Source organism: Drosophila ficusphila, unplaced genomic scaffold, assembly GCF_018152265.1.
Source record: "Drosophila ficusphila isolate 14025-0441.05 unplaced genomic scaffold, ASM1815226v1 contig_412, whole genome shotgun sequence".
Lineage (NCBI taxonomy): Eukaryota > Metazoa > Arthropoda > Insecta > Diptera > Drosophilidae > Drosophila > Drosophila ficusphila.
In genome coordinates this window covers 5809357-5835868 of record NW_025064326.1, presented here as the reverse complement: position 1 = coordinate 5835868, position 26512 = coordinate 5809357, and the positions used below count along the sequence as shown (strand labels likewise).

The following is a 26512-nucleotide window of genomic DNA, read 5'->3' as shown; positions in this document are numbered from 1 at the left end:
TATGTTTTAAAATCCTTAGAATAGTTGTGTTAATTTGAAATAAACCAAAACAAGTACAAGTATCCAACAAGTACTCGAACTAAGCGGCATTTGCCCATATATATTATAAATAGGACACTGTTAGTTGAAATAAATCACTAAAGTTGATTTCCGAAAATCTGACCGCTGAACGACCGCGGCTATCTTTGGTTATTGCATTCGCTAGAGAAGAATGATGTCTTCGCTATGGGTGCGTTTAATAGGTTAGCGAAAGAGGCGAAAGCGCCTCCAGCGGACGAGAACGGTACCATTGAATAAGTGTTCACACCCATCATCGAGTTTCACGACTTTGAATTGTAAAACATCGATACATCCGTTTGTCAGATTGTGGTTTTTCTCTACGGTCATACTATCCTTTCTTTTTCGACCACGTGCTGCAATTGGTGGTAATGTCCGAAGCGTGCTCAAATTATTTGCCGAAACTCATGTAACAAAATGTCGGAAACTTCAGAGGACGAACAGGCGCAGCTGCAGACCAGCGACGAAGAAGAGGAGCAGCTGAGTGGCGAAGAGGATGAGGAAGATGGTTCGGGAGCAGAGGATGATGAGGATGAGGCTGCGGAAAGCGGCGAAGAGGAAGGAGAAAGTGGCTCTGAGGCGGAGGACGAGGAAGCCGGGGATCAAAAGCTGACCTGGAAAGATCTCGTATGTGTGACGCTCCAAACTGACTCTTCGGGCCCCCTCTAAGGCTTTCGTTTACCCCCAGGGTCTCAATGAGACTTTATGCCAGGCATGCGATGAACTGAAGTGGAAGGCACCTTCAAAAATCCAGCGTGAGGCTATTCCGGTGGCTCTGCAGGGCAAGGATGTCATTGGCCTGGCGGAGACGGGTTCCGGCAAAACTGGAGCCTTTGCACTGCCCATTTTGCACGCCCTGCTCGAGAACCCGCAGCGATATTTCGCTTTGGTTTTGACGCCCACGAGGGAACTGGCCTTCCAAATTGGCGAGCAGTTCGAGGCGCTTGGTGAGTTTGCCAGTTTTTTTTTTTGGTTGTAGCATGTCGCTTATTACCTACACCTCGCAATGATGTTAACCCTGTTTTGATTTTGTATACCAACGAAAATATGAAAATATTATTTCTTTATTCGTCACTACCTCTGAGTTAAACCCAAATCGCTTAGTTTTAATCCCCTTATTTGCACAAGGCAGTGAAACTAAAGCCAGCTTACTTGTTTTCCAGGCAGCAGCATTGGCATCAAGTGCTGTGTGGTCGTCGGCGGCATGGACATGGTTGCCCAGGGTTTGCAGCTGGCCAAGAAACCGCACATCATCATTGCCACGCCAGGTCGTCTTGTCGATCACCTCGAGAATATGAAGGGCTTCAACCTAAAGGCCATTAAATATCTGGTCATGGACGAGGCGGATCGGATTCTCAACATGGACTTCGAGGTGGAGCTAGACAAAATTCTAAAGGTTCTGCCCCGCGAACGACGCACTTTTCTCTTCAGTGCGACCATGACCAAGAAGGTGAAGAAACTGCAGCGCGCCTCGCTCAAGGATCCGGTGAAGGTTGAGGTGTCCAACAAGTACCAGACGGTAGAGCAGTTGCAGCAGTCATATCTGTTTATCCCAGTCAAATACAAGGACGTGTACCTGGTGCATATCCTCAACGAACTGGCGGGCAACAGCTTCATGATCTTTTGTAGCACCTGCAATAACACGGTTAAGACAGCCCTCATGCTTCGGGCATTGGGACTGGCTGCCATTCCTCTGCACGGTCAAATGTCGCAAAACAAGCGACTGGCCGCTTTAAACAAATTTAAGGCCAAGAACCGGTCCATTCTCATTTCCACCGATGTGGCTTCTCGTGGTCTGGACATTCCCCACGTGGATGTGGTGGTGAACTTTGACATACCCACGCACAGCAAGGACTACATCCACCGAGTTGGTCGAACTGCGAGAGCGGGACGCTCCGGTAAAGCCATAACGCTAGTCAGCCAGTACGACATTGAACTGTACCAGCGCATCGAGCACTTGTTGGGCAAGCAACTGCCGCTGTACAAGTGCGAGGAGGACGAGGTGATGGCCCTCCAGGAGCGAGTGGCCGAGGCCCAGCGCACTGCCAAGCTGGAGCTGAAGGATCTGGAGGACACGAAAGGTGGCCGGGGCCACAAACGGGGCGGGGACAACCACGACGATTCGGAGCACTTCACGGGTGCCCGCAAACGCATGAAGCCAATGGGAGGCGGTGCTGGTGGGAACCGAGGAGGTGGTGGTGGTGGAAAGAAGGGGGGCTTCGGCAAAAAGAACTGGAACAAGGGCAAACAAAAGAGATAAAACAGGCCTAGGTTTTAGTTAAGTCTCGATTTTAACTAGTGTTACTCTATTTCATAGTAAAAAATAAATATACAAATAATAAACAAAACAAACCATTGAACGAAATATTGAACTTTTCATTTATTGTTTCATCTTTGTAAATATAAATTTTAATTAACCTATTAATACATTTAAATGAGTACTGTTTATAATGTCAAGTGAAAAACTGAGATTCAGCTAAATGTCAAAAACAAAATTAATTGATAACCGGCTCGTATCAAAAAAAATTACATTCGCTTACGTTGCGTGCCTAAACTGTTCGAGTAGTCACAATAGTTATGAAAACTATTGTTGCCATTTAAGTGATAAGCGTCCCTTGGTGGATCTCCAAAACTAGATGCTAAGGTGTTTCTTCGGAATGGCGGACACCGCTGACCAGCAGCAGGGGCCGACAATAATAAGGGAGAACCATTATTTGTTGCAGTGGGTTGCAGTCCTTGACTGGGATTCGATGTATGACGATTCGATGTATGACGATTCGATGTGGTAACTAGAAGCGACATAATAGCTGCATTATTGCATATCTCCTCTGGATGCAGGACTATTAAGGCAGACGCTTTTGAGAACTTGTCTCCCTGATCTACAGAGTATTGAAGTATGGTTGTCAGAATATCCAATGGTATTGCGAAGTTATGATCCTTGTCCAACTCCATCAGATTGTCGAAATAATCGTCCCAGTTGGCGTAGGCCAGTATTCGAAGTATTGTCAGCGTCATCTCCCTGAACTTTTGCGCTTTGCTTGGCTGCCACACGTGCTCCATTATACAGGCCACGGCCTCCTTCTGCATGCCGCAGTTTCTGAGAACTGCATACACGTATTCCACTAGCGGGGCAGAGCAGACTTTGTAGAGCTTGCAGTCGGTTATCATATTCAGCAGCTGCTCCGTGTTCTGCATACGCTCGAAAATGTCCACGAACGAGGTGAAGTACGTCCTGAAGAGTAAGAAGCTTCGCCGAGACTGTCGGTAGACGGCCAACAGTGTGGCCTCCTCCATCCTAACCATACGGCTCTGGAACACGCCCATACTGTGCAACGTGTGATCGCAGACAAACGATGAGCAATTGTGATCGACAAATTGCATACACTTGACGCCAAACACGTCCATTTTCAAGGAGACAAGCTTTCCATCGCTAACCGAGACTGTCGACTCGCGGATGAGTTGGTGTCCGCTGGCACTACCCATTGGAGCCGTCACTTCGTGCGTAACTCGATACGGTGGAGCAAACACCGGCAGAGGTTCTTTCGCCCGCCGAGAAGCGGTTGCATCTTCCCGTTGCTTGCGAGTGGTTTCCGCCACCGAAACCTCAATCAGCGGCGGTGGCACAGGTTTGGCTACTGGAGTCTTTTTCTTTTCCAACTCTTCCTGCTCATAAAGGGATTTCATGACTGATGGCTGTGCTTTCAGTTGCTCAGCGTTTAATTTTGGTATTTTAAAAGAATTTTTGTTCTGAATTTTTGGCGTTTCCGTTTTTCCAACTGGCTTAATACTTTCTTTGATGGAAATTATCTTTCCTTTCTGTTCGGTAATTTTCTTTGTCTCAATCGGTTTTTGCTCAGGTACATCCTCTTCCTCTAGCCCATTCCAGGAGGCAGCCACCGACAGCACATCGTCGTCGTCATCCTCCTCGTAGTCAAGCTCTTCGTTTTCGGCCACGAGGATGTCCAACAGATCGGGGTTATCCTTCTTGATCGAAGGCAGACTTGGCAACTTCTCGAAGAACTCCGAAGTGTGGGCAAGCTGGCTATCAATTTCGCTGGGTGTTTTATTGTTCAAGTTCTCCAGAAAGCGGTCAATCTCCTCCACTTCACGGAAGAGATCTAGCGGCGTATCGAAAAGCTCAATCTCATCGGCCACGTTATCGTTTTTCAGATGAACCTCATCCCCAGTGGAACACGTAAGTTGCATAGGGGTATTGTCCACGAGCATATCTTCCATGTCAATCAATTTGGGCACGACTCTATTCTTTTGGATCTTGATCTTACCCACCTCCCCACACCAATCGTAGTTGTGCTCGACGAGATGGCTGGGTCTTTGATGCGACTGAACTTTGGATAAATTGATGGCAGTTGGCGGTTTGTGGGCTGGTACCGGCGAAGTTTCGAAGCTTATCTGTGGCAACAAAAGGAACTTGTTAGGTAATGTAAAATCCAGATAACTGCTTACTGCATTTACGCCAACATTAGACAGGGTCCTTCTCTTACGCGGCGCTGGGTTGACGGAGTCCTGCCTTTTCCTCCGGAGTCTAGGTTTCCCTGGCTGCTTTCCAGATGATTTTGTCAAGTTCTGTGGCTGCTGAATGTCTTTCTTTTTGTTACCTGGAGGCTTAACTTTCTGCTGTGGCGTCTCGATTGTTGTCGACGGAGCTTCTTTTAAATGATCCGCCGGTGGGTCTCGAGGAGGCGTTGAATAAAGTTTCACTCGAATCTCTTTTAACTTATTTTTTTCAGTTTTTTGCAATGGTTTTAAGGGCAGCTTCTCCGTTATTGATTTAGTTGATGAACGCTTTGCTGAATCCTTTTTCTGCTTGATTATGCTCGAATTAGGCGCTATGTTTGGAGAATCATTGGGCAGTAGGTCTTCGTTGGGTTCCGGTTCCGCCTTTAATTGCTGATCTTTCTCGTGAAGCGAGAGACGTCCTCCTTTACGCTTCAGTGGCAAAATTGCCGAACAAGCAAGATTGTGCTCAGCTTCCTCCACTTTGATATCGTTGGGCAAGGGTAAGGGGATCAATTTCTTTTTTTTCGGGGCTTTCAACCAGGTGGAGAGTGGCAACTGGTCATTCAAATCATCACTCGAGCCCCCTGAAAGCTGTTGATTACCAATCTTAATTGTATTGACTGGCGTTTCCCGGCCTTTCAAGGGTTTGGGTTCTATAAACAGAGAAGCTTCTGAGGGAACACAAGTATTTCTACGCTTCATGTTATTCGTTGAAGACGATCGCAGTTCGCGGAGATTGTTTGCAATAGGAGAAATACCACCTATGGAAACGCAAGTATTCCGGCGCTTGGTTACTTTAGAAGCACTCGAAATAGAATTATCTTTGGAAGCACCCAAATTTGGCTCCTTAATAAGATTAAATAAAAGAACATCTCCTGAAGCATCTGAATCCCGCTTCTTGATATAATTCAATACTAGATCATCTTGGGAAGCACCAGAATCCCGCTGCTTAATGGAATTCGAATTGGGAACATCTTGCGAGCTACTGGAGTCATGTTGCTTGATCAAATGCAATGAGAAGGGATCTTCTGATGAAACAGAATCTTTCTGTTGAGCAGGAGCTTCTGGGGATGCACTTGATTCCCTGAGCTTGGACGAATTTGAGTCGGCAGAATCTAAGGGAGCACTTGAATCTCGGGGCTTTGTGTGGATCAAGACAAAAGCATCTGGCGAGACACATGAATTTTGGCACTTTATGGAAATCGATATTTGAGCATCTGGAAGTTCGCATGCACTTTGATGCGTAAAGTTGTCTGAGGAACCACCTGAACATTTAAGTTCATTAGCTGGTTGACCTGAGGAATCCGTCAACTTTCTGGGACCAATTTTTTCAGGAGTTTTGGAAGTACAGTCCTTCCTGGAATCAAGATCGGGAGTTTTAGGAGTGAATGCGTAATCATGTTTTTTGGAATCAGCATCAAGTTTGTCAGCAGCAACAATATGATGGACAGCTGAATCCCGACGCTTGCTTGCTCTACGAGTTTCAGGAATTTCAGGCCGAGGTGAAACCGCAGAGGCATTACAGCTTTTTGTGGAATTAGCAGGTAGAGTGGAATTTTCCGCATTTTTCGCCACTGCTTTGAGGGGTCTTTCTGTCGAATCCTTGATAGACTTGCACTTGTTTTTCTGAGGCCTTGAAGAGTTCTAATGATGAAAAAAAATGAGCATTCTATATTTTGGCGGAAAAAGTTAACTTACGTTGGAGCTGTGAATGAAATACTGATTTTTAAAACTCCCTAAGTAAGCGTTGTAAATGTCCTTCCATTCCTCTTCCGTATTGGATTTAGTGCCCAAAACGGTTATAATTTGCTGCCAACAACTCATTGTTTCTCGAACTTTCCATAATAATTTACTTTTTTTTGAATTCACCTCCATTAAGCCACGCGTTTGCAAGTTTGCCGTTTCCTTTTTTCAGTGTGGCCAGCCACTGCATGGCGGGCACTCAATAAATACTGGAAAGGCTATGGCACTAAAACGGTTAAACAAAATAAATTCAACAATTTTTGTTCTCAATAAACAACAAACTTGTATTGTTTCAACGAAAATGTAAGTTGATTTTTATATTACTAAGAATGTTTATGGAGTAACAAACAATTTCGTGCTTTTTAGTTTTTTAACTTTATGCGACGACTTTTAAAATCTAAAATTTCCTTTTAAAGCACTAAGGTTGTTTTTAAAAGATATATCACTTATAACAAGCAGCACCCCAAAATAAAATTTTTTTTAACCCTTTGCAGTTTAAAATGTGTAAACAAACACACACGCTACAATGTGTGCTTTTATGAATTTATTGGTTTTGCTGTTAGTCTGTCGAAATTACAAGGAATTAAACTAATTAAAACTTCTAGACGAACGATATAGAGAAATCAAAGTCAGAATTGTACTAATCATAAATATTTGCACAACGCATGCGGCCAGTTGCAGTCGTAAGGCGTAAGTCTCGACCCGCAGTTAGGAGCACTGTACGTCGAACAGCTCGCAGATGCCCTCGTCGCTTTTTAGCGCAAAGTTAAAGTCTTCCTGGGGTGGATTCAGTTGCACCAACGGCGGGTTTTCTGCAAAAACGGGGAAAACCATTAGCTCCAAGATGCTATATAACATGTTAAAGATAACACCAACCTAGATTCGGATCATCGGGATAAAATCGACGTAGCGAGTGCCCGGACAGGTAATTTTGGAAGATGATCTTTGCCGTCAGCTCGTTCTCCAGTAGCTTCATTTCGTCCTTCATCTCGGGGTTGCAAGAGTACCCATGCTCGTCGGCGATAACGTTCCCCGTGCCTCCTGCAGCACCATCTTCGCTGGAGTGTGACGACGTTGAGGGTGAGGGTGTGTCCAAGCGGCGATAGTCGAAGAACCCGTCCGCGTCGTTTGGATTTGTTGTGCTCTTGCCCTGGTTGGTCACCAGGCGAATGTCTATTGTGCTGCCATTATCCAGTGATACGGCCAATTCGTACTGCAAAACGCAAGCAGGTGTTTAAAATTGTTCACCTCTTATGCTAATTTTGTACAGGCTCGACAAAAACAAGCTAAACATAACTCACATGATTGCGCTGGATATCCACTTCCTCATCATAGTTCGGTATGGTGAATACCGAATCATCTCCAAAGATGTTCAGCAGATCGTCACGAGTAACATAAGCATAGGAGCGATTCGATGGATCCTGCATCACGTAGCGCAGGTTTCGTTGTGCGTACTCCAGTTGCTTGTCCAGGTCTTCTTCCAGCTGTTTTAAATGATTGGTCCGGTTACGTGCCATGTCGTAGTCTTCCTGGTCCTTGGCATTGTTAAAGCCCCCCGCCGCTAAAAGTAAATATTTTTCTGTTATTTGTTTCTAATTACCGTTTTTTTAAGGGAAGTTAATCATCGTTTTTGTTAAGTTGTTAAGTACAAAAGGTAACTATTCTGCCTTTTTTCGGAAACTATGTCAATTTAAAATGCAATTTACCCATACATTATAACTAAAAGTTAATTCCTTATAAGATTAACTGAATTAAAGACGAAATCCACCTTACGTCAACGATATTTCCTTCCCTTCATCTACATTTAAAGGTAATTTCAACTTATCAGTTCGAGTTGGCTGAATTTGCCCCAAAATGCAAATGAGCACCTACCGCCAGCGCACTAGGGAGCAGTGTCTGCCTTTATCTATCAGTCCAATGCCCTCCAAAACATTGGTAATATCGTAAATTCGACGCTTCTGCACGTCCAAGATTTTAGTGGCCTACGAAAGAACGGTGTTTAAAGAATGTATTTTAAATTTAGCCGAGATCCTACCGCTTTTAAATCGATGGTCCCCCCGTTAGCCTTCATTAGCTCCACAAACTTTTGGGTGAGCAGAACCAGCGAGCCTACGGAACGCTGTTGACCGGGCTGTGACTGAGATTGGGATTGCGACGGGGACTTTATCGGCGTGGGTGGATCCGGCGATGTTTCCATTTTGACAGACGCGGTCTCGTACGATACCGACTTGGCTGGAGATGCATCCGCTTCCACGTTGCCAGCGCCCATCATCATCATAACCGTGGAGGAGGTTCCCACTACGGAGCTGCTGTCTCTTTTAACAATACTCGCTGTTTTGCGCTTGTACATAGTCCGAAATCAATTTGATTATTCCTTTCGCGATCTGGTAACTCCTTGTGTGCCCGCACCTGCTGCGCAATGATCAATAACCTGGAATAAGTTGTAGTTTGGAGCGAAAATTAAACGAAAATACGAATGTTGGCGCTAGGTTTGCTTTCCGCCATTTATGTCACTTTTTTCATTCTCTTCTCCTTCTTTGTACACAGTGTGGCAAAGTGACGCGGCACAGGCCGATAGTTCATCGATTAATCGATATGCACGCACTGAACAACACTTACTTGGAGTTTGAACTTCGCAAACTGCATTTCCTTATTTACTTATGTTCGGTTTATTTTCACATGCTAGAGCAATTCAGCTCTTCTGGATTGAATGGGGCCTTACTCTGCACTTGGTCCAGCTGTTCTTACAACTACATGTCGAGTATTTTTTTTCTCAGAAACAAATTATGGCTGATCTGCTGCAAATCAACTCGAGTAACCCAAATAAACCAAAGCATAAGTTGAACTGTTATTACCTCACAAAGATTAGCTATTTGTTTTTCCTTATACTCCGAATAAATGGAACATTCTCGGAAAGTTTCTAACTCCTTGATTTGTTTGAATTCACATTTGAATTTTATTCTATCCTTTTCAAAAACTTGGCTTTCCGATTACTTCTACCCCTTAAATTAAAAAAAAATCTTAAAAATGTAGTCAAAATCTGTTTTAAGTCCAGGAATGAAGAGTGTAAGGAATGTAAAGTAGCTTTTATAGGTCTTAAGGAAATATTTTTGATATAAAATATGAACTCATATTTGTAATTTTCTGCTAAACTTATTAAAATTAAAGATTTCGTTGGTAGAAAAGATTTACACAGCTAGGCTGCCGAGTTATACAATTCAGTAATGTTTTTTTCTAAGAAACAATTTTAAAGTATATTTTAAAATATCGCTAAAACACGAGGGCGCGCCACGTTTCTTGGCCGCAAAAGGGCCGCTTTGCAACACTTGCATTTTTTCTTCTTTGTTTTGTTCGCTCTTTCTGCTTGGAGAAAAAAACAACGTGCCGCGGTACACCTTATTTTGAGGGTGAAAAGTATTCCTATATTGTCGTCATTGAACGTTGAATTGAAAAAATGCCATCTAAATCAAAGCCCCGACTTTCGCGCGGCGTCCTGGACATGAAGTTCATGCAGCGGACCAAGGTCAAAGTGGAAAAGGAGGCGGATGACGAGCAAAGTCGGGCGCTTTACTCTAACGAGATCAACCAGAAGATGCTCAACTCCAACTCGAATTTTCTTGTTGAATCCAGCTACTCTATTTGCGCCGGTCTAATCGATGGACGCCTCAGTTTCCGGGGCATGAATCCTGAATTGGAGCTGCTAATGGAGCAAGAGCTAGCCGAGAAGCAGGGGCGCATGAAGCCGGAGCAACCAAAAGAGGTTTCCGACCAGGACATGGCCAAGGCCTACTATGCTAACAAGGCACCCACGGTCACCGGCAGCATGGGCAAGAAGTTTAGTACCAAAAAGAATTTCAAAAGGAAGCAAAACGATGAAGGGCATGGGAGTCCGCATCCCAAAAATAAACAACATTTCAAGAAACCACGCTCGGATGAAGATTAGTTTATTCCTTATTTGTTATACATTTAACCTAGCTGCTAGTTAAATAAAATTTACGAAACGGATTCGCTCAGTGGTTGTTTTATCGCCTGCAGCGCGTAACACATCTGGGTGTTGTTAATCCAACGCCAGGTGTTGCTCCAAAAGTCGTAAGTGCTTCCATTCACCAATACCGTCTGACAATTCACTGAAAGATGAATAAAATTAGGGCTGTAAGCACTAATTGGCGACAATGGCAGCAATAAATAAATAAATGTGGAAATAGGCATAGGACTATGCTATTTCGAAATTAAAAAAAAAACTGCTTTAAAAAACCTACTTGTGTCCAAGATACGCTGAACATCTAAAGGTGAAATCATTTTATCCCAGTGATGGGTTCCCTTGGGCACCAGATTCAGTACATATTCGCTTAGAATCACGCCGCCAACCCAACTGGGTATAGTTTTGTTTAGGGTGGTGATGAAAATGGATCCTCCCGGTTTAAGAGTTCGCACACTGGCCTCTAGCAAGGCAACTTTATCGTCAACATGCTCCAGCACTTCAGATACTATTACAGCATCGTAACTTTCACAATTAACCTTGGCGTGCTGATCCACGGGTTCCATTTTGTATATGACATTGCTGGAAAGTTCCGGACTGGAGCACTTGAGGTGACCCCGAGCAGCTTCTATTAACTTTTCACCGAGATCTATGCCCGTGACTTGGGCACCAAGCCGCGCCAGTTGTTCAGTGAGCAAGCCTCCGCCGCATCCCACCTCTAGAATCCTCTGTCCCTTGAGGACTTTGGTGGTATTTACGTAACCAGGTTTTACTGTGCCGCGTGAAACGATGCCATCTCGTATAAAAGGAACCCTAGAATAGGGAAAGTACCTCATTAGCAATTCATATTTATAGGGCACCTAAAAAACAAATAACTTGCCGAATCTCATTCAGGGCGTGCAGAGCACCCATGGTTCCATTTTGATTCCACCACTCGGAGGCGTGATTTTCATGGTGCCGCACTTCCTTCTGGGTGCCGGCATCCAAGGAAGTCGCTGAGCTGCTTCCGGTGGAATTTCGCAATAGAGAACATGCCAGCGATTGCCTCAGCTTGCTGCAATGCCAGAACTCGTAATTTGATATATTATTGCAGTCTATTTATTTTGTTTACCCGATTGCAAGAACCGAATTTCGCAGCATTTTAAGAGCAACAGCAAACTTTGACAAAAACAGCTGACTTTGTTTTGCTTCGTTCCGAAGGCATGGGCGTATTAAAGAGCTTTTAAAAGGGATCGATGAAGTTGATCTGACTTTATTGGAAAATAATGAGATTTTATTAATTCGAGTACTATTAAATAAACAATTTTCTTGACATATTTGAAACTATACAAACTTTGGTAACAACAATTTCGCTTAAAATTAATAAAATGGTTTGCAAATTATTCATTTTTGGAACACTATTATTAGGGTTTATAGCACACTAAAAAATGTACGGCAATGGTGACACTGGCTTAACTCAGTCCACTTTTCCCTGTCACTGGAAACTGAAAAGTGGAATGAAGTAAATCGGAACAGTTCCGATCAGTGGTTCCTTATCATTCTTCATTTGGCTCTAATTCAAGAGAGAACCGCAAAAACCTATCACCAGTCATATCGATATAGATAACATAGCCTTTGTGGCTAATCGCAATTCCAAAGGGTTGTTCGTAATGCCGGATTACAAGAAGCTCGAGAACGAGGAAACTGATGTGGAGAGGGCCAATGGCCAGGACACAGAGGACCAACCAAGGACGGTAGCAGGTCAGCATGCGGCCCAAATGATGACGGTGTCCCTGCTCATGCTCCTGTTCCTCGGCAGCTCCTATTTCCAGGTATTTTATATTATTATCTCTTAGTAGGACCACAGTAATCCTATTTTTTTTTGCAGCCAAGGCCACGCCTACATGCCTATAGTGGGGGCAGGGGCCATGGGCTAAAGCAGCAGTACGATTGTAACATTCAGCTGGTGGAGTCCATACCCGTCGGCCTGACATATCCCGATGGCAGCCCGCGATTCCTAAGCACCTACGAAGCCTGGCTGCAGTTGTTGGACAACGCGAAGGAGACACTGGACATTGCCTCCTTCTATTGGACACTCAAGGCCGAGGACACGCCCGGAGTCACGGATAACAGCACTCAACCGGGCGAGGATATTTTTGCCAAACTCTTGGCCAACGGTAATGGCGGCAGCCGGACACCCAGGATTAAAATTCGTATTGCTCAGAGCGAACCTTCCAGTGTGTCGCCCAATTTGAACACAAATTTGTTGGCCAGCGCTGGAGCTGCCGAGGTGGTGACTCTCTCGTTTCCAAAGTACTTCGGCAGTGGTGTTCTTCACACCAAACTGTGGGTGGTGGACGGCCAGCACTTTTATTTGGGTAGCGCCAACATGGATTGGCGGGCACTAACTCAGGTCAAGGAAATGGGCTTGCTGGTCCAGAACTGTCGGGAACTGACACAAGATGTGGCCAAGATCTTCGAGGAGTACTGGTACCTTGGCAGCAACCAAGGTTCCAAGATCCCAAATTGGGACTGGGACTACCAGACCAATTACAATTGGAATCATCCAATGCAGATAAAAGTAAACAAGAATATCAGCATGGAGGGCTTTCTCTCCAGCTCACCGCCGCCTCTTTCGCCCTCGCGACGAACAAACGACTTAGACGCCATTCTTAACATTATCAACTCTGCCATAACATACGTAAATGTTGCGGTAATGGACTATTATCCGTTAATAATCTACGAGAAGAACCACCACTACTGGCCCTTCATCGACGACGCCTTGCGGCGGGCAGCTGTGGAGCGCGGCGTGGCTGTAAAGCTGCTAATCTCCTGGTGGAAACATTCCAATCCTAGCGAAGATAAATACCTCCGGTCGCTGCAGGATCTGGCATCCAAAGAGGACAAAATTGATATACAAATCGTAAGTATAAATAGTATAGTACAGAAAAATAATTGATAATATCTTTACCAAACACTTGTTTTTTGAATTCTAATACATAAATTTTGTTAACAATGTTTTTATTTCTAATGAAAGATTATTTTTTAACTGCTTAATAATTAATTTTGTAATCTTCTCAAGCGCCGCTTCATTGTGCCCGTGGAAGGAAATCAAGACAAGATTCCCTTCGGGCGGGTGAACCACAATAAGTACATGGTCACCGACCGAACGGCTTACATCGGCACCTCCAACTGGAGTGGCGACTACTTCACCGACACCGCTGGGATCGGTTTTGTGCTAAGCGAAACCCACGATACGGAAAGCACCAAAAATATTAGAAGTGATCTTCGAGACGTCTTCGAGCGGGACTGGAATAGCAAGTATGCCACTCCGCTGAAATAAGTAAACCTAGTCGTTTTTTTATTCTTTAAATTTTAATGACACAATGTTATTCCAAATCTTTAATCACTCTAAAAATTGTTCAATCCTATTCATTGCTTTTATTCATTTTTGATTATGCGTGAGGGTAAATAAAAGGCTCGTTTTACGGCCATAACAGAAAATACAAAATAATACAATCACTCTATTAATTGGAATAATGTAAGTGTATATAAGGTATGTACAACGAGAAACGAAATCATAATGTAATCAAATTCATGAATTATTTTCGGCTTGCACATGCTTTGCTTCTGATTTGTAACATGTGTCCAAGCCCTCAATCAAGCTGCATTGCTAGTCACTAAATGTACGTTAAATACTCTTTTCAACTTTAACTTTTGAACTCAGTTTATGTTGGGCTAAAGCCTTTGTCGTTTTCTACGTGAGAATGGTTATCCGTCAAGGGAGTGCATGGATATATATATGGGCGCAACTCCTCAATCACTTGATGTTGGCGCCACGCCTTAGGAAGTTATTACTGGCGATACTCTTCTCAATTGCCAAGTGAATGTTGGGAACACGGGCCAATAGCGTGTTGTATATTAGCAAAAGACAACGCGCATCGATGGCTGGAAAAAGAATTACATTAGTATTCCTAAAAGTAGGACACTCATTTTTAACTTACCTGCATAGATAATCTGCTCTCGTCGGAGCGGTCGATTTGCCCAGTTGGAGCACTGGTTCGACTTGTTTAACTTCTTTCCAAGACACGCCAACGAGAGATCTGTGAGGGCGTCGCCGGTTCGGTTAAGATTGCCATAGGGCAGCTCCACGCCGAAGCGTTGCTTCTTGAGCTCCAGCCAGAGATTACGCAGGTCCAGGTAGTGGTGAGGCATTTGCAAGCGGAGCTGCAGTGGCAGGGAACGCTGCAAAACGCTGAGATCGCTGACCATGGAGAAGCCCACCTTGAGAATGTTCACGTTATTGAAGATGTTAGCACCCAGCATCCGCCAATGCTCCGATCGCAAACTTTCTCTAGCTAGACAATCGATCAGGTAGACATTGTGGCCGGTGGCGATCTGCAGCACGCACAGCTGATTGTCCCCACACACGTTCTGCATCCACTCAGAGTCCAGATAAACGATGTGCTCCTGCTGAAGATGACACAGCATGCGATCGAACTCCTCTGCCTTGTCCACAATGGTTAGGCACTCGTCGGGAAGGTCCATGGTCAGGTACATATCACAGCCACTTGCCGCGCAGTTCTCCTGGCCGTCGGATTCCCGGCCAGTCGCTTTTCCAGCGCCATTTTGAGCGACCTGCGCCTTAATCTCCAGCGGGCAATCATTCGCATTCAGATTAAACTCGTTATACCAGTAAATGGCTTCCGAATGAGCCCCTGCCGAGGCAATATAGCTAACGAAATCTGAGCGCAGGGCGTAGTCGTATGCATGGACGCTCACCAGCTCCCGGAAACTGGCCAGGTTAATACGCGTCTTCTCGTACTCACGGTACAGGTAGTGCAGATAGCTGCACGTCTTGGTGAATTTGTAGTTGGGCGTAACGGCATCATTAAATCCATATTTCTTGGCCAGCCGCGCCACGATCTTTGCAATGGGCCGATAGCTTAGCACATGGTGCGAGATTTTTAAATTCTTGTAGCGTCTGAAAGAATGTGGAAGTAAATGTAATCTGTTTAGGTCCTGCAATGATGTTTACTTACTCCAGCAGATGCTCACAGAGCTCAATAACCGGCTTCTCCTTGTGAAGCAGCGAATCCAAGAACTTCACGAAAGGCAGGCGCTGTTGCGTAGCATGATCCAAATACTCCTCAGCCAGTGGTAGCTTTTCGATGGCAATTAGCGGAAAGGCCAGCTCCAGCATGTCGAACTCGTCCGTCAGCTGCAGGTTGATTGACCATTGTGTCACTTCCTTGTAGTGACCGCAGTCGAGAAGCTCTCGAAGCTTGGGCAAAAGCAGGTCGCGGATTTCGCGTAGGCTGTAGGCACAGATCACAGCTTTGTTGAGGGTCAAAAGTCCGGAGGTCTTGACAAAGTTAAAGGCAATCATGCTTGTGTTGGGGTCACAGCCCTCGCTGAGATGTGGGAACTCCTCGTGGAGCTTGCACACCGTGTCCAGCACAAAGTGCGACAAGCTCTTCGGCTTGATGTTGCTGCTGTCGGGGCAGTTGGCAAAGATCTTCAAGGCCAACAAGAGCGGTTCCTGGTGGGCCATTAGAGCCTTGCCAAACTCCTTCCGAAGATGCGGCGACATGTTTTTGCTGTACATGTTCCACTTTTCGCGGAATAGCTTGAAGAACTCTTCCGCCTCCGCGTCCAACGTGGCGTCGAAGTTGCGTCCGTTGATGCCGGCACCTGTTGTGATGTCCTCCAGTCGCTTGATCTTTAGATTGGCCATCAGGTTCTCCATCTCCTCCTCGTCCGATTCCAGGCCGGCGGGTATTGCGTTGTACATGTGGTTCTTGCGTGCCATTTCCCCCAGGCGCTCCTTTTGCCCAATGTGCGGAGCAAATGCAATTGCCAATTACGAGTGCAATTGACAAGCTGAAATTTTGCCTGCGACTTACCGAGTCGCCAACAACAAAAAACAACGCTTGCAGAAACCGCCAATAGTTCTGGCAATTGGTCGGGTTTTCACCTTGGTACGTTAAAGGTTGAATTTATACAGTTGAGTGCAAGATTAATAAGATTTTTAGTTTAAAATTTAGTTTAGTATAAAATTTAGTTAATCATTCAAACAGACATATCACTAAACAATACCTTATATGGATTGGTCATTTATTTGGTAAGAAGCAAGTATGGCCGACCCCGTTTATAACATCTGATGTGCTTCTCAAGGATTTATTTTTGAGCTAAGACTGGATTATTTTATTATAACGTCGCTACTCTGTTTGTTTCCCTATTAAACCTTTTTTTATTTTAATTTAGCACTTTTTTTAAGCTATAATTCTAGCTGCTTAGTAGCTAAATGTCGGGTCTCTTAGCATTTCCAACGAAATCGCCTTTTGATGATATGGCAACGCCATTGAGCGGCACACGTGCGATTTTGTTTTAGTTTGTTCGTCTAAAAATGAAGTTGGCTACGAAAAAGTTAAAACTCTGGGCAAACCCAAGCCCGGAATTAGCAAAAAGAAGTCAGAAAAGGATTCGCTCAAAAAGACAAAGTCTAAAAAGGCTGAAAAAGTCTCTGAAACCAAAGTGATTACCAAGAAATCAAAGTTGAAAGTTGCTCCTTCTACCAAGAATGGTAAACCTGCGAAGAAGGGAGCCAAAAAATCGCACGAGAAGGAACTAGAAGGACTAAAGGATATAGATCCGGAGTTCTATGATTTTCTCAAAAAGAACGACAAGAAATTGCTGGACTTTAATCTGTTGGACAGCGATGACGAGGATGACGAGGTTGAAGAAACTAAGGGAAAGACGGCGGAAGAAAACGAAGACGACGACGAGGAAGACGAAGAGAAGTACCACAAGCCCAGCGAAGACTTGGCCGTGGCCAGCGATGAAAGTGACTTTGAGGATGAGGAAGAAGCCACTGCTGGTGGCACTCAGAAGATCACACTCAACCTGTTGCGTCAGTGGGAACAGCAATTGGGCCAGCCCAACGTCTCTATCGATGTTGTGCGCAAGGCGATTCAAGCCTTCAACTCTGCGTTAGCCAGCATCTCGGCAGATGGAGCTGATGGCGGAGAAAACCAACCCAATGCGGCCGCCTTTAAGGTTGTCGGAGCAGCTGCCTTCAATGGAGTCATTCAACTATGCGTGCTTCACCTTCAACCAGCTATTATCAAAGTGCTGGGCGTTAAGCCCAACAGCAGTCTGCCTCTGCACAAGTACAAGAAGTGGGTCAAGGTGCGCGGTTGCCTGCGATACTACCTCACCGATCTGATTCGTCTGGTGGAGCAGGTTTCAAGTGCCAATATCCTCGGGGTATTGCTCAAGCATTTGCACCAAATGGCCGGCATGGTGGTGCCCTTTTCTGCGCTTGGAAAGACCATACTGAAGCGCCTAATAGTGCTCTGGGCCACTGGAGATGAAACGGTTAGAGTTTTGGCCTTTCTCTGCATTCTGAAGATAACCAGGAAACAACAAGTGAGTTTAGTTGTCTGCGTAGTTAAACCATGTATCCCTTTTTATTAAACTCAATATCTATTTCAGGCTACCATGTTGAACCACGTTCTGAAAGCCATGTATCTTGCATATGTGCGGAATTCCAAATTCGTGTCTCCCAACTCTCTGCCTGGAATCAACTTCATGCGCCGCTCGCTGGTGGAGATGTTTGCGTTGGACCTGAACGTTACCTATCAACATGCTTTCCTCTACATCCGTCAGTTGGCAATTCACTTGCGAAACGCAGTAATCCTAAAAAAGAAAGACAGCTTCCAGGCCGTGTACAACTGGCAGTTCATCAACTCGCTGCGTCTGTGGGCAGATCTTTTGGGAGCGACTGCGAACAAACCTCAGCTGCAGCCTTTGGTTTACCCCCTTGTTACCATTGCCACTGGAGTTATTCGTCTCATACCCACCGCTCAATACTTCCCGTTACGATTCCATTGTCTGCAAACTCTCATTTCACTGGCCAAGGAGACCAATACGTACATACCAGTGCTGCCGCTGATTGTGGAGGTCTTAAAGAGCAACACCTTTAATAGAAAGCACTCGGCGGTGTCCATGAAGCCACTGCAGTTTACATGCGTACTGAGGCTCAACAAAGGACAGCTGGCGGAGAATGGCTTCCGAGATGAGGTGATCGAGCAGGTGTGCGGCCTTTTACTGGAATATCTCGCTCATGAGTCCGCTTCGCTGGCATTTAGCGACCTGGTGGTGCCCACGGTGATGGCAATTAAAGCTTACCTCAAGGATTGCCGGAATGCCAACTATGCCCGCAAGCTGAAGCAGCTGTTGGAGAAGATACAAGAAAGTAGCCGTTTCATAGAACAGCAGCGTGGGAAGAGCAGCGTTAACTTTGACCTGAAGAACGCTCAAGCTGTGACCGCCTGGGAGCAGCAGCTCCGGCTAAAACGCACTCCCCTGGATATTTACTACGCCAGCTGGTTAAAGACACACGAGACCAAGAAACGACGACAGGCGGCGCAAACAGATGAAATCAATGCGGACTACGATGTGCCCAAGCTGAAAAAGTTACCGGCGAAATCGGGTGTGCCTGTTAGGAATGAAAAGGGCGAAGTTGAGTTGTTCCCCTCGGATTCGGAAGATGACGAGGATGGCTTGCCCGTGGCATCAGATGATGATATTGAAGACGAGGAAGTGGACGAGGAGGAGGAGGAGGAAGTGGAGCCGCCCAAAGCCAAGAAGGCCAAGAAGGAGAAACCTGAGAAGGTGAAACCGCAGCCTGCAACAAAGGCGGAAGATGATTATGATGAAGCGGGTGGAGCCGTGGATATAGTTAAGGACTTGGACCTGAACGATTGGTAGAACATTTAAGATCACTTTACTATATTTACACATTAAATTGTTTAAAAATACAAATACTAGAATTATTTCTCCGGTGGCTCCTTGCCCGGAATAAACTCATACTCCTTGTACTTAGGGAAGGTTCCAATGGTGGGTCCTTCCACCTGTTTGGGCAGCGCTTTGTCGTCCTTGCCCTTTGCGTAAGTAGCCTCCAGTTCGGCGGCATTCCGCTTCTTCATCTCCATGATCTGCAGGTTCTTTACCAGCTCCTCGCGTGTGGGCGGTTCATTGCGGCGACCACGCAGCCATGCCTCCCACTCGGCGGTTAACTCTTGATCGAAGGCTTCCTTGTCGGCCGGCTCAAACCACCGGGAGGGCTTTCTCTTTCCAATGGAAGGATTTGCCGGAATCTCGTAGTATTTATTGCCAAAATAGTCCTCCCCAATATAATCACCACGAAACTGCCGCGGTCGCAAAGACTTCCAAAAGTTCTGGAAGATAATCCCCAGCACGTCGCGCGTTGGCTTGTTGGCCATGCTTTAAATTTTTTTTATTTTTATTCGAGTGTCAAGAGTTTGAAAATTGTTTTAGATTCAAGAGGTTTGAGGTTAGGTCTGACGTTTGTTATGACATGAACAGCTGATGGTTGGCAGTGTTGTAAAGTGCCAGATGCTTGAAAGCTAAATTCAAATTCTTAAGTTCGGTTTTAATGGCAGTGCAAAAGGACTAAACCAATCTCGTTGGAAAATTGATAACAAATCTGTGCGCAGGCTATTGTTGTTGTAATCCATGTCCTGAAGTACCAATCCCAATCCCGCTGAGTTGGTAAAATGCTCTCCCGACCAACTTGAGGTGCCTATGAAAACGACGCTATCGGTCACCAAATAAGAATTGCAGCTTACTCTTCCACCGGAAATCTTCTCCAGCTCATTCGTGGTAGGCACTACAAAACGACGCTATAACGACAGCATGTTGCAAAAAAATCGAATTTTCGCAAGTATAAATTTGAATCCCTTACCATTTCGACGTCCACATCCTCCCGTATTTTGTTAAGTGACTCCAAAGACCTCAAGAAATGATCCTCGCTGGGATCGGAGTACTTCCACCAGGATATTAGTAGCTTGATGGCCACACCCCGCTCCAAGGCAGCCCTACGAAGGGCATTATCTATAAAAGGCCAGTATTCCACTTTGTCACTTCTCCTTAGCTGAGGAAAATAATCCATCAATGAGATGCTTATAAACTCTGAGGCCTTATCGATGGCGTCTAAAATGGCATCAAGTTCGTGGCTTCTTCCCTTAGCAGCCAATCCAGGTGGCGACATGGCCAAGTAAGCCCGCATCGTGTGGTTTTTGTTTATGTTTAGCAAAAGAGGTCTTCGCTGATTTATGTGCGTGTGGTACATCCAGGGCCAGTATTCTGGAACTTCATTATTGCCCAGGTACCAATATTCTTTAAAGATCTTGGCCAGATCTCGGGCTAGATGCGGACAATTCCTGGCCAATATACCGAGTTCCTTCCGTTGCGTAAGGGATCGCCAGTCCATGCTGGCGCTGCCCAGGTAAAAGTGCTCCTCGTCCACCAGCCAGAGTTTGGAATGAAGGTAATTGATGCCGACAACATCGGCTGCTCCGTAGTTGGCCAGTATGCGGGCATCTGCATGCCACAGACTGTCCTGGCTGCGATTGACCACAATCCGCAGACGCAGCTTGGGTTTTCCGGGGTCTCCATTGGAAAGCAGTCGCTGAAAAAGATGATCCCCGGGTCCTGTGCTACTATCCTTGATATCCAGCCCACGTAGAGTCCAGTGGGGTGAGACAATGTCTAGCGAGGACCTTGCCCTACCCAGCAGCAGTTGCCAAGACTCAATGGTGGTCCTCAGTTGGGGGTGGCCTTCCGCTTGGCTGTAGTTTAACCCCAGTGGCAGGCTCTCTACAAATTCAAGTTGGCATGGCAACGGAGACTCCACGGGAATGGGGCTGTTTGCGTTCCCATTTCGGTTAATGGTCTCCCAAGGCAACAGCAGAACTATCAGCACCAGTATGAAGAGTATAAATACGGGTATAATATAGCCATGGCTGCAGCAGCAAACTTTCTGGTCATCATTGACTCGAAAATTACAATTGGGACGCCGGCAACAGGATGTGACTGTTGGAGTAGATTCGTCCTGTTCTCTTGGCACTGGCTGGTAGTCCCCAGGTATCTCGTGCACTCCTCTTCGCTCGGACATGGCAATGGGGTCAGTACTAATTCTGACTGACCATTGCCAAACATTTTCCCTGCCGAACTTATTTATTATTCGCACAGTTGTGGGAAATGGTCAGCCGCCCACGCAAACAAATCGTAGAGTGTTGAAAAGTGTCGCGGAATACATCTGCGATGGTAGCTTAAAACTGGATAAGGATATAAATATCAGTTTGAAAAATTAAATTTTCTAAAAAAAAAACGGTTACAAATAGAAGAGACTTGAGATTTAATATACTTTATACTCTTGCTCATAGGTTTATGCGCAGTTGTCATCTTGTAAATCTTATGTAAACTTTCATTTTTAAAAACTAAAATGAAAACGACAGCCCAAAGGCTTAAAAATTACAATTTATAGTTAAAAAGCGAATTTAGATAAAATCTAGATTAAAACTTGTAGTCCCTCGGTTATAACTTTTTATTAGCTATATTTGGAGTGAAATAATCCGACCAGAGCATCACTGGCGCTCACTTGCGGCGTCCACGAGCACTGGTCTCGGTGCCAAAGAAGTTTAGTCTGTGTTGAAATCTTCCGGCTGAGAGGGCTGAAAATTTTGACGACTTAAAAAGTTTCGCTGTAGTATCCAATCAATTCCAACGAGTGCACTTTAGTAACCGTTTAATCGATCGCGAACAATGGCTGCGAGATTGATGAACGCCCAGGCACAGGTATTGTTATTATTCTGGAGCCTGTGCCTCCAGCTCGTTACCGACAAAACCCCGCAAATATAGTACATATAGAATCTCCGAACGGTCAAAACCCAAAATCAAAGTGGCGATAAAGACTGGAAACACTGCACGAGTTTGCGAAAAATCGTTGGCAAATATTTTGTGCATTTAGCAGGATATGGAAATCGAAAAATCGCGAATTTTTCGCATAGCGTTTTCTAACCTAAAAACAAAGTTGTTAGGTAACCAAATACGTAGTGTTTGTGATTCTAAAGCCCCCTGCATCCAAAAGTGCTTGAATATAGAGCAGTGTTCCATGGGAAATCATAAAGCCTTCAGTAATTAACAGCAATTTGCGAGAGGCTATATCACTGGCATTTACATAATCGCCTGGGCCTATAGTTATTTAACCAGGAGTCCGTAGCATATATCTTCGGGGGGAGGTTTGTCTTATCTTTGACAGGTTTACTTACACTCTGATAATGACCGGGTCTAAATATAGCTTAAATAATATTCCACTCTTCAAGTTGAGTATCACGCGCACTGTTTCTTAAGTGGGGGGTTTTCCAGGGGGTTCTAGAAAGGGTTCACTGTACTTGCCAACAAGTTAATGACCTATTTGACGTAATTGCCATTGCAATTGTTTCGATTTGTTTGTATGCGTCACGTGGTTTTGCCAATTGCAGGGCACTGTGGCAATTTGTAACAAATTAGAAGGCCAAACGTTGCCTTTATCTATGCATAAACAAAAACAAACTACATTGCCAGCTGTTTTCTGTTAAACAGTTATTTTTAATCAAATATTGCCCTTTAAAAAACTAAAATGTAAAGAGAGTTGAAAACGGTAATAATGCTTGTCCGCAAATATGGTGACAAAACGATTGGTTTCAGATATACTTTATTAAGATAAATTCACATAGTAACTACATATATCTTGTCACATGAATGGTTTTTCCACTCTCAGATCTACGGAATATTTTTATTTTGATAACAGTCGCTTTAAAGAAAGGTGTTTAAAAATAATTGCTATAGATTACAGCACCGAAAATAACTCATGTTTACCAAACAAAGGCCTAGATTCTAGAACAATAAACGATAAATACCATGATAAAATGTAATCCTGAGATAATAAACGATTAGGAAAACCCCCAGTTGCGTAGTGAAACTTTTTATTTATTTCATAATGTCTATAAGTTATGTTATCATTTATCAGAATATTTCTGATTATTGCCAAATTTTTCTATCTCTGCTTTTAATTGACAAAGCATCACTTTTAATTCAGATTTCTATATTTCCTGATAAAGTTGTGCCAATTTAATAAATGTTGAGAGCCTTCCTGACATGATAATCAAGTGTTTATTACGCTACCAATCAAATCGCTCAAATCAGCTCAAGTACATTCTGCACCCAAAAAAAAAACTCCGTTAATAAAGAAATCTCGAGATTGCAAACATTAGAGTATATACTGTAGGTGTCATGATTGCTAAATTATGTTCTCTAACGGTGCTAATTACTCGATCTTGATAGCTTTATTTTGACACTACACAAAAAAAAAAAAAAATCGTAGTGGTATTAAATAAACTTTAAACGTTGATATTTTTTTTTTCAATAATATACATTCAAAATTAATAGTAATTAAATAAATACATTTTATAAACTTTATCAAGATGGAAAATTGTGTTAAAAAATCTGCTTTACGTTCTTTATACTTCAGGTGTGCCGACTGGGCAAGCATGTGGTGGCCGAGGGCCCGGTGGTGCGTCAGTTCCACGCCTCCTGCTACACCGCCTCCAAGGTGGCTCTGTCCAAGTTCGACTCGGACGTCTTCCTGCCGTACGAGAAGCTGAACAAGCGCCTGGATGTGGTTCGCAGTCGCCTCAACCGCCCGCTGACTCTTTCCGAGAAGGTGCTGTACTCCCATCTCGATGATCCCGCCAACCAGGACATCGTGCGCGGCACCTCCTATCTGCGTCTGCGTCCCGATCGCGTGGCCATGCAGGATGCCACCGCCCAGATGGCGCTGCTGCAGTTCATCTCCTCCGGCCTGAAGAAGGTGGCTGTGCCCTCGACGGTGCACTGTGACCATCTTATTGAGGCCCAGATCGGCGGAGCCAAGGATTTGGCTCGCGCCAAGGACCTGAACAAGGAGGTGTATGAATTCTTGGCCAGTACCTGCGCCAAGTACGGCCTGGGCTTCTGGAAGCCAGGCAGTGGCATCATCCATCAGATCATCCTCGAGAACTACGCCTTCCCTGGCCTGCTGATGATCGGCACTGATTCGCACACCCCCAACGGTGGTGGTTTGGGTGGCCTGTGCATCGGCGTTGGTGGTGCCGATGCCGTCGACGTGATGGCCGACATCGCCTGGGAGTTGAAATGCCCCAAGGTGATTGGAGTCAACCTGACTGGCAAGATCAGTGGCTGGACCTCGCCCAAGGACGTTATCCTGAAGGTGGCCGATATCCTGACCGTCAAGGGAGGCACCGGCGCCATTATTGAGTACCACGGCAAGGGCGTGGACTCCATCTCCTGCACGGGCATGGCCACCATCTGCAACATGGGTGCTGAGATCGGAGCCACCACCTCCCTGTTCCCCTTCAACCAGCGCATGGCTGATTACCTCAAGTCCACTGGTCGCGCTGGCATCGCCTCCGAGGCCCAGAAGTACCAGGGCAAGGTCCTGTCGGCCGACAAGAACTGCGAGTACGATGAGCTGATCGAAATCAACCTGGACACCCTGGAACCCCATGTGAATGGACCCTTCACCCCCGATTTGGGACATCCTATCAGCAAGCTGGGCGACAACTCAAAGAAGAACGGCTACCCCCTGGACATCCGCGTCGGTCTCATTGGCTCCTGCACCAACTCCTCGTACGAGGACATGGGTCGCTGTGCCAGCATCGCCAAGGATGCCATGAGCCATGGCCTGAAGTCGAAGATCCCCTTCAACGTGACTCCCGGATCGGAGCAGATCCGTGCCACAATCGAGCGTGATGGCATCTCCGAGGTGTTCGACAAGTTCGGCGGCACCGTGCTGGCCAACGCCTGCGGTCCCTGCATTGGACAGTGGGACCGTAAGGATGTGAAGAAGGGCGACAAGAACACCATTGTCACCTCGTACAACCGTAACTTCACCGGCAGGAACGACGCCAACCCGGCCACTCACTGCTTCGTCACCAGTCCCGAGCTGGTCACCGCTCTGTCCATCGCTGGTCGCTTGGACTTCAACCCCTTGACTGATGAGCTCACCGGCTCCGATGGAAAGAAGTTCAAGCTGAAGGCTCCCTTCGGCGACGAGCTGCCCGCCAAGGGCTTCGACCCCGGCCAGGACACCTACACCGCTCCCCCACCTGTAAGTCCTTAAATAAAATAAATCATTATGTAATTACTATATATTCTTTTTGTTTACCCACAGAGCGGCGACAACGTCAAGGTGGCTGTTGATCCCAACTCGCAGCGCCTGCAGTTGCTGGAGCCCTTCGACAAGTGGAACGGCGAGGATCTAAAGGATCTTACTGTGCTGATTAAGGTGAAGGGCAAGTGCACCACCGATCACATCTCCGCCGCCGGACCCTGGCTGAAGTACCGTGGCCATTTGGACAACATCTCCAACAACATGTTCATCGGCGCCACCAACTACGAGAACAACGAGATGAACAACATCAAGAACCAGCGCAACGGCTCCTGGGGCGGCGTTCCCGATGTGGCCCGCGACTACAAGGCCAACGGCATCAAGTGGGTGGCCGTCGGCGATGAGAACTACGGCGAGGGCTCGTCCCGCGAGCATGCCGCTCTGGAGCCCCGTCATCTTGGTGGCCGCGCCATCATTGTCAAGTCCTTTGCCCGTATCCACGAGACCAACCTGAAGAAGCAGGGTCTGCTGCCCCTCACCTTCGCCAACCCCGCTGATTACGATAAGGTTTGTATACCATACTCGAAGTAATTAAATCAAAGTATGTTTTCTAAAATTTTGCATCAACAGATCCAGCCCACGAGCAAGATCTCCCTGCTCAACCTGAACTCCCTGGCGCCCGGCAAGCCCGTCGAATGTGAGGTGAAGAACGGCGACAAGGTCGACAAGATCAAGCTGAACCACACCCTGAACGACCTGCAGATCGGCTGGTTCAAGGCTGGTAGCGCTCTTAACCGCATGAAGGAGCTGGCCCAGTAAAATGGTCCTGGACCTACTTAAGACCTTTGTCCAGAACCCCCACCCTCCCTCCTCCCCGTAGGCGAACACACTCAGACTCACAAAGCAAGCAATCGAGTTATGGTATTGTTATTCAATTTTTTTCAAATTGTTTATATTTTATTTCGAGTATATAGAGTGTGCTGTTTTTAAAAGTGAATTATGTAACCGAACGATAGCGAGAATTTGTAAGAGTTTTATATATATACAATTATACACATTATTATTTTTAATTCTTGCTATGAATGTTTCCTTCGATTTTGTTTTTTCGAATTTGTCTAAAAGTTCTGCAGATTGCCTCGACGATGAAGATGATTAAGTGCGAATAAAACTCAAAGTACTACGTATTAAACCGACTCTTTTATTTTATGCAAATTGAA

The 26512-nt window shown here is 45.5% G+C and overlaps 11 protein-coding genes across 15 annotated transcripts; 5 read left to right on the top strand and 6 right to left on the bottom strand.

Moving 5' to 3' along the window:
* The first annotated feature begins 385 nt into the window (after positions 1-385).
* LOC108089911 (probable ATP-dependent RNA helicase DDX47) lies at positions 386-2422 on the top strand. Of its 2 annotated transcripts, XM_017188392.2 has the most exons (4): positions 386-615; positions 649-684; positions 746-1004; positions 1221-2422. In XM_017188392.2, exons 1-4 carry the CDS (start codon positions 475-477, stop codon positions 2315-2317), a joined length of 1533 nt encoding a protein of 510 aa, XP_017043881.1. In that variant the 5' UTR covers positions 386-474; the 3' UTR covers positions 2318-2422. The 2 variants fall into 2 exon arrangements, with proteins under 2 accessions (XP_017043881.1, XP_017043880.1); XM_017188391.2 differs by having other exon boundaries at positions 387-684.
* LOC108089909 (protein deadlock) lies at positions 2413-6473 on the bottom strand. Of its 3 annotated transcripts, none has more exons than XM_017188388.2 (3): positions 6274-6473; positions 4522-6219; positions 2413-4467 (listed from the first exon to the last, which is right to left on the bottom strand). In XM_017188388.2, exons 1-3 carry the CDS (start codon positions 6448-6450, stop codon positions 2584-2586), a joined length of 3759 nt encoding a protein of 1252 aa, XP_017043877.2. In that variant the 5' UTR covers positions 6451-6473; the 3' UTR covers positions 2413-2583. The 3 variants fall into 3 exon arrangements, with proteins under 3 accessions (XP_017043877.2, XP_017043879.2, XP_017043876.2); XM_017188390.2 differs by having other exon boundaries at positions 4531-6219; XM_017188387.2 differs by having other exon boundaries at positions 2413-6219.
* Positions 6474-6812: 339 nt separating this feature from the next.
* LOC108089912 (transcription factor E2F2) lies at positions 6813-8864 on the bottom strand. 2 transcript variants are annotated; one of them, XM_043207908.1, is made up of 5 exons: positions 8354-8864; positions 8191-8300; positions 7620-7878; positions 7195-7531; positions 6813-7130 (listed from the first exon to the last, which is right to left on the bottom strand). In XM_043207908.1, exons 1-5 carry the CDS (start codon positions 8666-8668, stop codon positions 7027-7029), a joined length of 1125 nt encoding a protein of 374 aa, XP_043063843.1. In that variant the 5' UTR covers positions 8669-8864; the 3' UTR covers positions 6813-7026. The 2 variants fall into 2 exon arrangements, with proteins under 2 accessions (XP_043063843.1, XP_017043882.2); XM_017188393.2 differs by lacking the exon at positions 8354-8864 and having other exon boundaries at positions 7620-7879.
* Positions 8865-9584: 720 nt separating this feature from the next.
* LOC108089906 (M-phase phosphoprotein 6) lies at positions 9585-10323 on the top strand. Its single transcript, XM_017188383.1, has one exon. It carries the CDS (start codon positions 9773-9775, stop codon positions 10259-10261), a length of 489 nt encoding a protein of 162 aa, XP_017043872.1. The 5' UTR covers positions 9585-9772; the 3' UTR covers positions 10262-10323.
* Positions 10246-11537, bottom strand: LOC108089905 (ubiquinone biosynthesis O-methyltransferase). Its single transcript, XM_017188382.1, has 4 exons — positions 11409-11537; positions 11178-11351; positions 10578-11110; positions 10246-10445 (listed from the first exon to the last, which is right to left on the bottom strand). Exons 1-4 carry the CDS (start codon positions 11435-11437, stop codon positions 10312-10314), a joined length of 870 nt encoding a protein of 289 aa, XP_017043871.1. The 5' UTR covers positions 11438-11537; the 3' UTR covers positions 10246-10311.
* Positions 11538-11800: 263 nt separating this feature from the next.
* Positions 11801-13792, top strand: LOC108089904 (5'-3' exonuclease PLD3). Its single transcript, XM_017188381.2, has 3 exons — positions 11801-12108; positions 12165-13199; positions 13359-13792. Exons 1-3 carry the CDS (start codon positions 11947-11949, stop codon positions 13617-13619), a joined length of 1458 nt encoding a protein of 485 aa, XP_017043870.2. The 5' UTR covers positions 11801-11946; the 3' UTR covers positions 13620-13792.
* Positions 13703-16310, bottom strand: LOC108089903 (exonuclease mut-7 homolog). The gene is made up of 3 exons (XM_017188380.2): positions 15319-16310; positions 14281-15260; positions 13703-14224 (listed from the first exon to the last, which is right to left on the bottom strand). Exons 1-3 carry the CDS (start codon positions 16086-16088, stop codon positions 14097-14099), a joined length of 1878 nt encoding a protein of 625 aa, XP_017043869.1. The 5' UTR covers positions 16089-16310; the 3' UTR covers positions 13703-14096.
* Positions 16311-16627: 317 nt separating this feature from the next.
* Positions 16628-19150, top strand: LOC108089941 (nucleolar complex protein 2 homolog; the record flags this gene model as incomplete). Its single annotated transcript, XM_017188430.2, has 2 exons — positions 16628-17707; positions 17774-19150. Coding segments are annotated over 2 exons (2358 nt in total), but the record flags the coding sequence as incomplete, so codon positions are not given.
* Positions 19045-19566, bottom strand: LOC108089943 (NADH dehydrogenase [ubiquinone] 1 alpha subcomplex assembly factor 2). Its single transcript, XM_017188433.2, has one exon. The coding sequence runs from the start codon at positions 19564-19566 to the stop codon at positions 19114-19116; it is 453 nt and encodes a 150-aa protein (XP_017043922.1). The 3' UTR covers positions 19045-19113.
* Positions 19556-21385, bottom strand: LOC108089942 (5'-3' exonuclease PLD3). Its single transcript, XM_017188432.2, has 2 exons — positions 20049-21385; positions 19556-19986 (listed from the first exon to the last, which is right to left on the bottom strand). Exons 1-2 carry the CDS (start codon positions 21258-21260, stop codon positions 19717-19719), a joined length of 1482 nt encoding a protein of 493 aa, XP_017043921.2. The 5' UTR covers positions 21261-21385; the 3' UTR covers positions 19556-19716.
* Positions 21386-21779: 394 nt separating this feature from the next.
* Positions 21780-26484, top strand: LOC108089892 (probable aconitate hydratase, mitochondrial). Its single transcript, XM_017188363.2, has 4 exons — positions 21780-21943; positions 23658-25295; positions 25359-25862; positions 25926-26484. Exons 1-4 carry the CDS (start codon positions 21911-21913, stop codon positions 26112-26114), a joined length of 2364 nt encoding a protein of 787 aa, XP_017043852.1. The 5' UTR covers positions 21780-21910; the 3' UTR covers positions 26115-26484.
* The last annotated feature ends 28 nt before the right edge of the window (positions 26485-26512 follow it).

Bases quoted from the DNA above. Each gene is read 5' to 3' on its own strand.
- LOC108089912 (XM_043207908.1), bottom strand. From the start codon at position 8,668: ATGTACAAGCGCAAAACAGCGAGTATTGTTAAAAGAGACAGCAGCTCC. The intron at 7,879-8,190 runs GTAGGTGCTCAT...TTTACTTTTAGC, and splicing joins TGCTCCCTAGTGCGCTGGCG to GGCGGGGGGCTTTAACAATG. The intron at 7,131-7,194 runs GTTGGTGTTATC...CCGTTTTTGCAG, and splicing joins TCCCGATGATCCGAATCTAG to AAAACCCGCCGTTGGTGCAA.
- LOC108089909 (XM_017188387.2), bottom strand. From the start codon at position 6,450: ATGGAGGTGAATTCAAAAAAAAGTAAATTATTATGGAAAGTTCGAGAA. The intron at 6,220-6,273 runs GTAAGTTAACTT...TTTCATCATTAG, and splicing joins ATTTCATTCACAGCTCCAAC to AACTCTTCAAGGCCTCAGAA.
- LOC108089943 (XM_017188433.2), bottom strand. From the start codon at position 19,566: ATGGCCAACAAGCCAACGCGCGACGTGCTGGGGATTATCTTCCAGAAC.
- LOC108089942 (XM_017188432.2), bottom strand. From the start codon at position 21,260: ATGTCCGAGCGAAGAGGAGTGCACGAGATACCTGGGGACTACCAGCCA. The intron at 19,987-20,048 runs GTAAGGGATTCA...CTGTCGTTATAG, and splicing joins AGGATGTGGACGTCGAAATG to CGTCGTTTTGTAGTGCCTAC.
- LOC108089892 (XM_017188363.2), top strand. From the start codon at position 21,911: ATGGCTGCGAGATTGATGAACGCCCAGGCACAG. The intron at 21,944-23,657 runs GTATTGTTATTA...TTTATACTTCAG, and splicing joins TGATGAACGCCCAGGCACAG to GTGTGCCGACTGGGCAAGCA. The intron at 25,296-25,358 runs GTAAGTCCTTAA...GTTTACCCACAG, and splicing joins CCTACACCGCTCCCCCACCT to AGCGGCGACAACGTCAAGGT.
- LOC108089904 (XM_017188381.2), top strand. From the start codon at position 11,947: ATGCCGGATTACAAGAAGCTCGAGAACGAGGAAACTGATGTGGAGAGG. The intron at 12,109-12,164 runs GTATTTTATATT...TTTTTTTTGCAG, and splicing joins TCGGCAGCTCCTATTTCCAG to CCAAGGCCACGCCTACATGC. The intron at 13,200-13,358 runs GTAAGTATAAAT...AATCTTCTCAAG, and splicing joins ACAAAATTGATATACAAATC to CGCCGCTTCATTGTGCCCGT.
- LOC108089903 (XM_017188380.2), bottom strand. From the start codon at position 16,088: ATGGCACGCAAGAACCACATGTACAACGCAATACCCGCCGGCCTGGAA. The intron at 15,261-15,318 runs GTAAGTAAACAT...ACATTCTTTCAG, and splicing joins CTCTGTGAGCATCTGCTGGA to ACGCTACAAGAATTTAAAAA. The intron at 14,225-14,280 runs GTAAGTTAAAAA...TTCTTTTTCCAG, and splicing joins AGAGCAGATTATCTATGCAG to CCATCGATGCGCGTTGTCTT.
- LOC108089905 (XM_017188382.1), bottom strand. From the start codon at position 11,437: ATGCTGCGAAATTCGGTTCTTGCAATCGG. The intron at 11,111-11,177 runs GCAAGTTATTTG...TCCCTATTCTAG, and splicing joins CACGCCCTGAATGAGATTCG to GGTTCCTTTTATACGAGATG. The intron at 10,446-10,577 runs GTAGGTTTTTTA...TTCATCTTTCAG, and splicing joins TCAGCGTATCTTGGACACAA to TGAATTGTCAGACGGTATTG.
- LOC108089911 (XM_017188391.2), top strand. From the start codon at position 475: ATGTCGGAAACTTCAGAGGACGAACAGGCGCAGCTGCAGACCAGCGAC. The intron at 685-745 runs GTATGTGTGACG...GTTTACCCCCAG, and splicing joins AGCTGACCTGGAAAGATCTC to GGTCTCAATGAGACTTTATG. The intron at 1,005-1,220 runs GTGAGTTTGCCA...CTTGTTTTCCAG, and splicing joins CGAGCAGTTCGAGGCGCTTG to GCAGCAGCATTGGCATCAAG.
- LOC108089906 (XM_017188383.1), top strand. From the start codon at position 9,773: ATGCCATCTAAATCAAAGCCCCGACTTTCGCGCGGCGTCCTGGACATG.